Source organism: Dendrobates tinctorius, unplaced genomic scaffold (genome assembly GCF_039654945.1).
Source record: "Dendrobates tinctorius isolate UK_male_01 unplaced genomic scaffold, ASM3965494v1 ptg000274l, whole genome shotgun sequence".
Taxonomy (NCBI): domain Eukaryota; kingdom Metazoa; phylum Chordata; class Amphibia; order Anura; family Dendrobatidae; genus Dendrobates; species Dendrobates tinctorius.
Window position 1 is genome coordinate 2,491,510 of NW_027361941.1, and position 10,496 is coordinate 2,502,005.

Sequence of the window (10,496 nt, forward strand, 5' to 3'; positions counted from 1 at the left end):
TGTTTAACAAGATTCCCGTTATGGTTAAAACATTTTCCACATTCTGAACAGGAAAAAGGCTTCTCTCCTGTGTGAGTTAATTGGTGTGTAACAAAATGTGATTTGGTGTTAAAAGATTTCCCACATTCTGAACATAAAAAAGGCTTCTCCCCTGTGTGAGTTCTTTGGTGTGTAACAAAATGTGATTTCTTGTTAAAACATTTCCCACATTCTGAACATGAAAATGACTTCTTTGCTTTAGGAGCAGTTTGTTTTTTTAATGCCTCTTTTGTGACTTTGATTTTCCTTAGTAGTCAGTAATGAATCAGAAGATGGGACCTGTTTCATAGGATCAGATGACAGATCTTTTCTGTGAATGGATGATGATATATCTGGAGTAATAGCAATCACTTCAGTTGTTCGTTGTAGGATTTCAAGATCATCAGATTTAAAAATTGAAGATGTCAGCTGTCCCTCTGATCTCCTGGTACAGTAATCTGCTAAGATAAGAAAAAATTTTTTTTATAAAATATCCTTGAGTTTTATATTTTTGAATATTTCTACTTAAACTGTCCATAAAAATGGCAAGCTATGTAAAAAACTTTAATTATTTACCAAGACAATGACAGTTCACCGTCTAATAGAAAACCTTGTTGGATGAACCAGTAGTGTGTGGTGTTCAACTGTTTGTTCATTCTGCCTCCCAAATATCGAATAAAAAGAAACCAATCAATGTTATGTAGGTGAAAATAATACCAATTCTCATCTCACAAAAACAAGTCCCCACTCAGGTCCATCATCTGCCAATGGAAAAACAGAGGTTCCCACACTATTAGTGGCTCAAAGGCTGTTGAAAAGCAACAGGGTTTCTATAAACCAATCCAGCAAAATCCGCTCTTACTTCGGAGTCTTGCAGTGTGCGCAAACAACATTTAGGATCCCTGTATTTAGCAATATTATAGTGAGAAGAATCCACTTAATTTGTGGTGTCTCCTGGAGCACAATCTGGGCACTATGTGCTGGGTAAGAAAATGGCAAATGTGTAATTTTCACTCTCCAACATCCACTGCGTGTTAATTTACGGAAAGTTGCTGTGGAGTCAAAATATTCACTCCTCCTACACATGTGGTCAAAATTGCTGGTACCCCTCATTTACTGACAGAAAAACCCACAATGGTCACAGAAATAACTTGAATCTGACAAAAGTAATAATAAATCAAAAATCTATGAAAATGAACAAATGAAAGTCAGACATTGCTTTCCAACCATGATTCCACAGAATTTCAAAAAAAAAATAAAACTAATGAAATAGGCCTGGACAGAAACTATGGTACCCTTAACGTACCCGCTTCATGACCTCCAACGGTAGATAGACATCGGCGCTAGCAGGGCTTTGTGCAATGCCAATGTTTGTCTACGGTCAGCGGTTTTATGCTCATCGGGACCCCCACATACCATATAACGAGGGGATTCCACCACACAACGCTTGCTGTGACCCCGTGCGCATCGAGACCTGATTGGTTCAGGTCCTGATGACGTCAGCCTCACACTAGCCAATGAGACAAATCACTAGGAGAGTTTGTTGTAGCAGCGAACTTTCCCGGGTGATCTGCCTCATAAAAAACATTGTTTCTCCTCAGATCTCCTGTCAGTGAGAGATTAGAGGAGAAACAGTGTTACAAGTGCTGCTGCCAACAGCTGTGTCAGTCAGCGATTGTGGTATAAAGTAAAAAAACAGATAAGGCAGGTTAGGGTTAGTGCTATAGTTAGGGTTAGTGTTGGGGCTAAAGTCAGGGTTAATTTTAAGGTTTATTCTAAAGTTAGAGGTAGGCTAAAGAATTAGGCTTTTCTCAATTGTCTCCCCAATAATTTGGTCACGTCATAGTTTTCTATTTATGGAAAAAATAAAAATGAATGAAATGGCCCGTTAGTATTATGGTGCAGAGGAGGCTTATACACTTTTATGTTCTGACAGCGAAGCAAGTGCAGTGTCAGATGGCGATGTGGATTTCGAGGGCTTTAGTAGCAGCGACAGTGATAGCTCAGAAATGAGCAGTGATTCCGGTCCATCCTCACACACAAGGACCAGTACAACAAGAAGGACAAATAGCGCTTCTGGAGAAATGTCTCCAACTCAGGGAACAATGCCCAGTACTAGCGCTGTCCCTAGTGCTCGAGAATTGGCGCACACCCATGTCCAAGGGGCTTTGCCTCTTGATGTAGCATTTCCTAGATGGAAAGATTCGGATTCGGCTACTCCATTCATCCCTAATTTTAATGCCATTCCTGGTATAAATGTGGAGGTGGAAAATTTTGGAACAATTATTTTTTTAATTTCTTTCTGACAGATAGCTTGCTAGAGCATATTGTCCTACAAATTTATATGTGTCCCAATTCATCAGCCAGAATCCACGATCCTATTATGCTAGGTCAAATTTATGGACAAACTAATGTCCTAGAAATTAAAACATTTTTAGGACTGACATTCGCTATGGGGCTTTTTAAAAAACGAGCATTCGGTCCTATTGGTCCAACCGCCCTGTTCAAGCCACCCCTATGTTTTCTGCCGTTCTTCCTAGGACCCGTTATGAAATGCTCATGAGATTTTGGCATTTTAACGACAATAGTCAATGCCTGCCCAGAAATGCCCCAGAACATGACAGACTATTCAAAATCAGAACCATCATCGAAGACTTGACAGAAAAGTTCTTAAAGCTCTACACCCCAACAGAAAACATTTCCATTGATGAGTCCCTTGTAAAATTCAAAGGAAGTCTGCACCTCAAGCAATTTATTCCTTCTAAGAGGGCAAGGTTCGGAATAAAGCTCTATAAAATGTGCGAGAGTTCAACCATATGCACATCAGCATTTCACATTTAAGAGGGGAAAGATAGCCAACTAAACCCACCAGGATGCCCTACTTATCTGGGGACATCTGGAAAAAAGGTTTGGGAGCTGATAACTCAATTTTTCCAAAAAGGCTCCAATCTGTATGTTGACAACTACTACACCAGCATACCTCTAGTTGAACATAACATAGGGGCTTGTAGGACCATTCGCAAAAACCATCAGGGGTTTCCACAATCATTGGTCAGCAAAAAGTTCCGAAAGGGGCAGTCAGGGGCTTTACACAATGGAGAGCTGCTTGCCCTTAATATTAAGGATAAATAAAATATTTTTATCCTGAGCTCGATCCACACAGATGCCACAAGGGCCACTGCAGACCAACAGGGATCCACTACTCCAAAACCTGTTTTTAGTCATTGACTACAACAAATATATGGGGTGTGGACCTTGCAGATCAGGTTCTACAACCATACCAGGTATCAAGAAAATCATATATCTGGTATAAAAAGTTAGTCATGTATTTGTTTCAGGTGGCCACATATAATTCTTTTGCGTTATACAAAAAAGCCGGAAATGCAGATACTTTCCTTGATTATCAGGAAAAGGTCACTGAAAATCTTGTTTTTGAAAATTTTGTCCCCGCCAATCCTTTAGAATGTGAAGATGTGAGAAGACTCACTGAGCGACATTTTATTGCACTCATCCCAGCAACTGAAACAAGAAAGAACCCCCAGAGAAGATGTCGTGTATGTTCCTAGAGAGGAATAAGGCATGATACCCGCTATTATTACCCACAATGCCCATCACTGCCAGCCTTATGCCTCCATGACGGCTTTACAATCTTCCACACAGAACCACGTTTTTGAACTGTTTTGACATTCAAGCATTTGGTTTATTTAGTGACAGACACGTTTGAGTAGAGCTGATGTAACAATTTCCGGGGGTAGGTGGGGGAGGTCTCCAGAGACACAAGCTGGGCACAATATATTGGGCACTACAATGACATTTTTGCTGTGAAACTTCTACTATGAGTTTCTGGAAATCATCCATGTAGTGAAAATGGTCACTATATCCATAGATGAATTCCCAGAGGGGTGTCATTTCCAACATGGGGTCACTTCAGGGGGGATTCTGTTGTTCTGGCACTTAGCGGCTCTCCAAAGTGCATTAACAGCAGAATCCCCCCTGAAGTGACCCCATTTTGGAAATGACACCCTTCTGGGAATTGGAAACGACCCCCCTCTGTGAATTCATCTCTGGGTGTAGTGACCATTTACCTATCTATATATTTTCCAATGTAAAATATGGGGTTAAAACAACATTTTAGTGGTAAAAATGTAATTATTTTTCTTCACCGCCCAATGGTATAATTTTCTATGGAACAGCTGTGGTGTCAGTATGCTCACTGCACCACTAGAAGAATTCATTCAGGGAAGTATTTGGTAAAATGCAGTCACTTTTGGGGGCTTATGCTTATCTGGCATCTCAGGGGCTCTGACAATGTGACATGTCACCCACAAACAATTCCAGCAAAATCTGCTCTCCAATATGGCACTCCTTCCCTTCTGAGCTCTGCCATGCGCCCAAACAGTGGTTTACCCCCACATATGGGGTGTCAGAATACTCAGGACAAATTGCACAACAACTTTTGCGGTCCAATTTCTCCTGTTACCCTTTGGATAAAAAATGGAGGGCGAAAAGATCTTTTTTTTTTTTTTTTAAAAATATGATTTTTTATTTTCACGTTTCTACGTAATTAACTTCTGTGATGCACTTGGGGGTTCAAAGAGCCCACCACACATCTAGATAAGCTCCTTGGGGGTCTAGTTTAAAAAATGGGGTCACATGTTGGGGGTTTTCACTGTTTAAACACGTCTGGGGCTCTGACAATTTGACATGTCACCTACAAACAATTCCAGCAAAATCTGCTCTCCAATATGGCGCTTCTTCCCTTCCAAGCATTGCCATGCGCCCAAACAGTAGTATTCTCCCACAAGTGGGGTATAGGCGATCTCAGGAGAAATTACACAACAAATTGTATGGAGCAATTTCTCCTGTTACCCTTATCAAAATGCAAAATATGGGGCAAAAAATGAATTATTTGTGAAAAATGTTATTTTTTTTATTTCGACGACTCTAAGTTATAAACTTCTGTGAAGCACCTGTGGATTCAAGGTGCTCAATACACATCTGGATAAGTTCCCTAAAGCTGTCTAGTCTCCAAAATGGTGTCACTTATTGGGGGTTTCCACTGTTTAGGCAGATCAGGGGCTCTCCAAACGCGACATGGCAACCGCTAATTATTACAGCATATTTTACATTAAAAAAATCAAATGGCGTGCCTTCCCTTCCGAGCCCTGCCGTGTGCCCAAACAGTAGATTTCCCCCAAATATGGGGTATAGGCATGCTCAGGAGAAATTGCAAAACAAAATGTATAGTCCATTTTCTCCTATTACCCTTACAAAAGTAAAAAAAAATTAGGTCTAAAGGAAAATTTTTGTGATGGTGGGATCTGACACTGATGTTCCTTGAGCTTGAAGTTCACCTTTTGTTTAGAAGTTTTTCTGGGCTCTTTTGTTACCATTCATATTATTCATCTCTTTGATTTGCCATGAATTTTCCTCCTGCGGCCACGTCCAGGGAGGTTGGCTACAGTCCCATGGAGCTTAAATTTCTGAATAATATGTGCAGCCGTAGTCACAGGAACATGAAGCTGCTTGGAGATGGTCTTATAACTTTTACCTGTAACATGTTTGTCTATAACTTTCTTTCTAATCTCCTGAGACAACTCTTTCCTTCGCTTCCTCTGGTCCATGTTGAGTGTGATACACACCATGTCACCACACAGCACAGTGAGGATCTGTAGCCTCTATACAGGCCACTCACTGATTCCAGGATTGTAGACACCTGTGATGATAATTAGTGGACACACCGGGATTTATCATGTCCCTTTTGTCACATTATTTTCAGGGGTTCCATCGTTTCTGTCCTGGCCTATTTCATGAGTTTCTTTTTTTTTTAAATTCTGTGGAAGCATGGTGGAAAAGCAATGTCTGACTTTCATTTGTTCATTTTCATAGATTATTTATTTATTATTACTTTTGTCAGATTCAAGTTATTTCTGTGACCATTGTGGGTTTTTCTGTCATTAAACGAGGGGTACCAACAATTTTGACCACGTGTGTAGAGATTACAACCATCAGTGAATTAGTTTATAACATGGAATCACTTTATGGGGATTTCTACTATTCTGGTTTTCTGTCATTTAGTTATATTAAGGCTTCTGCATATGGTGTGTCCAATCTCATCTGGGATCTGTTCCTGCTGTCCAGCTGGAGTAATCTGCTCCCTACTTCAGCCAATTGGAAAGTACCACACCCTACTAAAGCTCAAAGCACATGGCCGGAATCTGCCAGATACAGCGCTGTTCTCCTCTGGTTCAGTCCTCTGTGCTCAGCTTGCGGCTTGTGTATTTGTTTCCTGCTGTGACCGTGGCCCGTTTACTGACTACTCTTGTGTCTTCTGATTCTGTATTCTGTCCTTCTGGTTCTGACCCAGCTACCTGACTATTCTTCTTGGCATCTAACACCACAGAATAGCAGGCAACACCATGGTCCCAGTGTAAGGTCAGATTCCATGTGAGGGTGTTAAAGGGCGATGAGCAAGGCAATCCTTGGGATATGGAAAGCAGAGAAGATAGTGACAACCAGCAAAGTAAGAGATAGAGGTTACTGGACAGGCACCGCTGGTGACATTTTGCTGGATGTAATTTTTTTTCTAAGCCTCACAATAGCCACAATACTATAGGCATTATCACCAATAATATCAATGCTATTATATGCATTATGTAATAATGGGGGGCAGGTCAGTGAGGGATCAGCGACCTGTCATAAGCCAATACAGAGGAATATGTAATTAGCACACCTCATAAAGCTCCGCCCACAGCCCCACCCCAGATCACGAGAATATCATTAACTGAAAACTACAAATACAGATTACACAACAGTAAACCAGAGTTGCCCTCATTTATGGTGGACCATTGGAGCTACTATGGATCCGGAGCAGAAGATTAGAGAAAATAATATTGCTCCCCATTTCAGGAGAGATTGTGCAGTAATCTGAATTCCTTAGGATCAAAAACAATGTAATTTATGACGTGGAGTGACTCCATGACACCAGGACTGGAGCCAACACATCTCCTGCAGGTGGGAATAAATGTATATTACAGCCACCAGCCACGCACAGCTTAGAGAGGAGAGTTGTGAAATACTCGCCAGGATTGGAGTACTGCGAGTACCAAATCCTAACGAGTATACTCGCTCATCCCTAGGAACCATGAGACATTCAGCAGCACAGGAGGGAGAGAACGGAGATTCATCCGATAAGATCTCAGGGATCTAGGAAGCCAACAGCATCATTACCCTCCGCTTTCTCATAGGGCCCATCATAATTTTTTTTTCAAGTGATTTTCTATCTTGTCAGCACATTCTACGTACGCTGTCATTTGGCTTTATAGTTACAGATCTGGGCAGGTAACGGTCAGCATTTTGAGGTGGATGGATCCTCCAGGTTCTAAGTTCTATAGAAAAGGGCTTTCAATGCCCAAAGAAATTTGAGCAGTTTTGGGTGGAGGAGAATGTTGTGGTCTAGAGGCAAAATGGTGATCATGGTAATACGGCCGGACTACACCACCGATAAAGCAGCCACAGCCGGTGACTGAGAGGAATCTGTGACTTCTCTGCATTCAGTGGTTACTACTCACCTGGGTAGTCATATGTGGGAATCTCCGCTTTACACCACTCATCACCCCTCACATATGTCTCTGTAGTATTAATATGGGTCAGATCTTCACCCTGAAACAAATATTGTAAAAGTCACAGACAGATGGAGAAGTCCCATCTATGACCAGCTCTAATCCTGCCATCTCCACCGTTCTCATTACACAAGTATAAAACATATAATACTGGAGGATAAAACAAGACTGAGCACAAGACCTTCACAGCCGTCTACACATCATAGGGGAGATCTCCTGACACCTTCTCTCCATCTACCTGATGATCCTGAGGAGCACTGGGATCTTCTTGTTTACAGTCCTGTGGAAGAAGAGGACGGGGACATCTCTCTGGTGTTGTCCTCTTACTGGATAGATCTGGAGGAAACACATACAGGGACTGAATTAATTCTCTACATACAGATAATTATAGGCCGTGTGTATTTAGTCCTGTCTATTACCTGGAGATGTGAGGGGCTGGGGAACCTCCATTATGACGTCCTTGTACAGATCTCTGTGTTCTTCTAAATACTCCCACTCCTCCATGGAGAAATAGACAGCAACATCCTGACACCTTATAGGAACCTGACACATACAATGATACCGTCATCCCCCCATCCCTTCATAGTGTTACTGTATAATGTCCCAGCATTCCCAGCAGTGTCACCTCTCCAGTCAGCAGCTCCATCATCTTGTAGATGAGTTCTAGGATCTTCTGGTCATTGATGTCCTCATGGATCAGGGGGTGAGGTGGAGGCCCCGTGATTGGGCTCAGGGGTCTTCCCCATCCCTCAGACACAGGGTCCTGACAGCGATCACTAGAGGTCTTCTTCACCACTGTGTAATCCTGGTTATGGAGAGACACATTAATAAATCTCACTACAGACATTTCCAGAGTCCTCACCTCTCCAGTTCTGTCCATCTGTTATTCCCATAGATAAGAATGATGTAATGTGACGTCATCAGAATCTCTCACCTCTCCAGTGAGACGGAAGAGGATCTCTAGGGTGAGGTGTAACATCCTCTCCACCATCTTGTCTCTGTCCATATCCATCCTTGATGGGTAAATCAGGAAAATTCTCTTCTGTAGAAGATCTTCACTGAGAGGATCCGATATTGTAGAGACCTGAATGAGAAGAAGATGATCCGATGTAACATCATAAGAATCCTGTGTAATAATACACTTACTGGAGATAATAAGGGAAACATATGAGGAGATTTATTATCTTACAGGGTTTAGTTTTCTTCCCTGACATCTACTAATAAAACCTATATATTTAGGCCACAGACAACAAGCAGTTTCCTCCTCGGAGTCGGCAGCTGAACACGTTCCTCATAGACTCATCTTCCATAACGCTAATTCTCCTCTCATTACCGACACTGGAATCGGCATTAGCAATACTGCAGGAGATATTCATTACACGCGACATGAGAAATAACTCCTTCATGATGAGGACGACATCTTCATCTCCTACTGCGGCTCTAGAGACAGATTTGGCCAGAGTCGGTCACTGCCTCCATCCCCACCGGCCGTCTATATGAAGGTTTCCCGTCTTCCCCGCACTGGAATCTTCTCTCACGTTAGATCTCAGCTCTGAGTCACACACAGAAGTTTGAGGCTTTTCTGGAAGAACAGGACAGGAGAGATCTGAGGCCGATGTCTCCATGTACAGGGTTTCCCCTCGGGATAAGAGGCTTTTCTATCCCTTTCCCCCAATTAGAGGGGACACCTGTGGATATCGGGGTCTTTACCGGCTGCAGTCCTGGGGGGATTTACTCGGTAACGTGGACGTTGGACAAACGTCACCATCAATTCCCATCAGAGTGAAGGAACATCGCTCCTCTATTCAGCTCTATGGATCCAGGATGAAATCCACTGCGGCCCCTGCAAGAAAAGAGCGAAGTCTGGTGAGACCCCCGAGGCCGGAGATTTCTACAGCTGCTCTGTGCGCACAGGACCTGTGATGAGGTCACAGGAGGGGAGGAGTCAGGGGTCACATGATCAGGGGCCTCAGTGTGTGCAGGACTCTGCTGTGCTGGTTGTCATGGTGCTGGATGAGGGGAAGTTTCTGTGGGATCAGGAGGGGTTTACAGGGTGGATGTAGCAGAGCCGCGTGTGTACGAGGTATACGGAGCGGAGCCGTGTGTGTACGAGGTGTACGGAGCGGAGCCGTGTGTGTACGAGGTGTACGGAGCGGAGCCGTGTGTGTACGAGGTGTACGGAGCGGAGCCGTGTGTGGACGAGGTGTACGGAGCGGAGCCGTGTGTGTACGAGGTGTACGGAGAGGAGCCGTGTGTGTACGAGGTGTACAGAGTGGAGCCGTGTGTGTACGAGGTGTACGGAGTGGAGCCGTGTGAGTACGAGGTGTACGGAGCGGAGCCGTGTGTGTACGAGGTGTACGGAGCGGAGCCGTGTGTGTACAAGGTGTGTGGAGCGGAGCCATGTTTGTGTGGACCCCTCTGTGTTCTCTGTATACCCCCAGCTTCGGTCGCAGACCCTTCAGTGTGCCCTGTATACACCCATATTCCCCCATCTTTGGGCGCAGACCCCTGTGTTCAGTGTATACACCAGTATACCCCCAGCTTCAGTCTCAGAGCCCTGTGTTTATGCTGTATACACCCGTATACCCCCAGCTTTGGTTGCAAACCCCTCTGTGTACGCTGTATACACCTGTATACCCCCAGGTTTGGTCGCAGACACCTCTGTGTACGCTGTATACACCCGTATACCCCCAGCTTCGGTTGCAGACCCCTGTGTACACTATATACACCCGTATACTCCCAGCTTTGGTTGCAGACCCCTGTGTACACTGTATACACCCGTATACCCCCAGCTTCAGTCTCAGAGCCCTGTGTTTATGCTGTATACACCCGTATACCCCAGCTTTGGTTGCAAAC

At 43.6% G+C, this 10,496-nt stretch overlaps 1 protein-coding gene across 1 annotated transcript; it reads right to left on the minus strand.

Moving 5' to 3' along the window:
• Window positions 1-8,220: 8,220 nt before the first annotated feature.
• Window positions 8,221-10,132, minus strand: LOC141072542 (oocyte zinc finger protein XlCOF29-like). Its single transcript, XM_073559810.1, has 3 exons — window positions 10,076-10,132; window positions 8,575-8,724; window positions 8,221-8,445 (listed from the first exon to the last, which is right to left on the minus strand). The coding sequence occupies exons 1-3, from the start codon at window positions 10,130-10,132 to the stop codon at window positions 8,221-8,223; spliced, it is 432 nt and encodes a 143-aa protein (XP_073415911.1).
• Window positions 10,133-10,496: the final 364 nt, after the last annotated feature.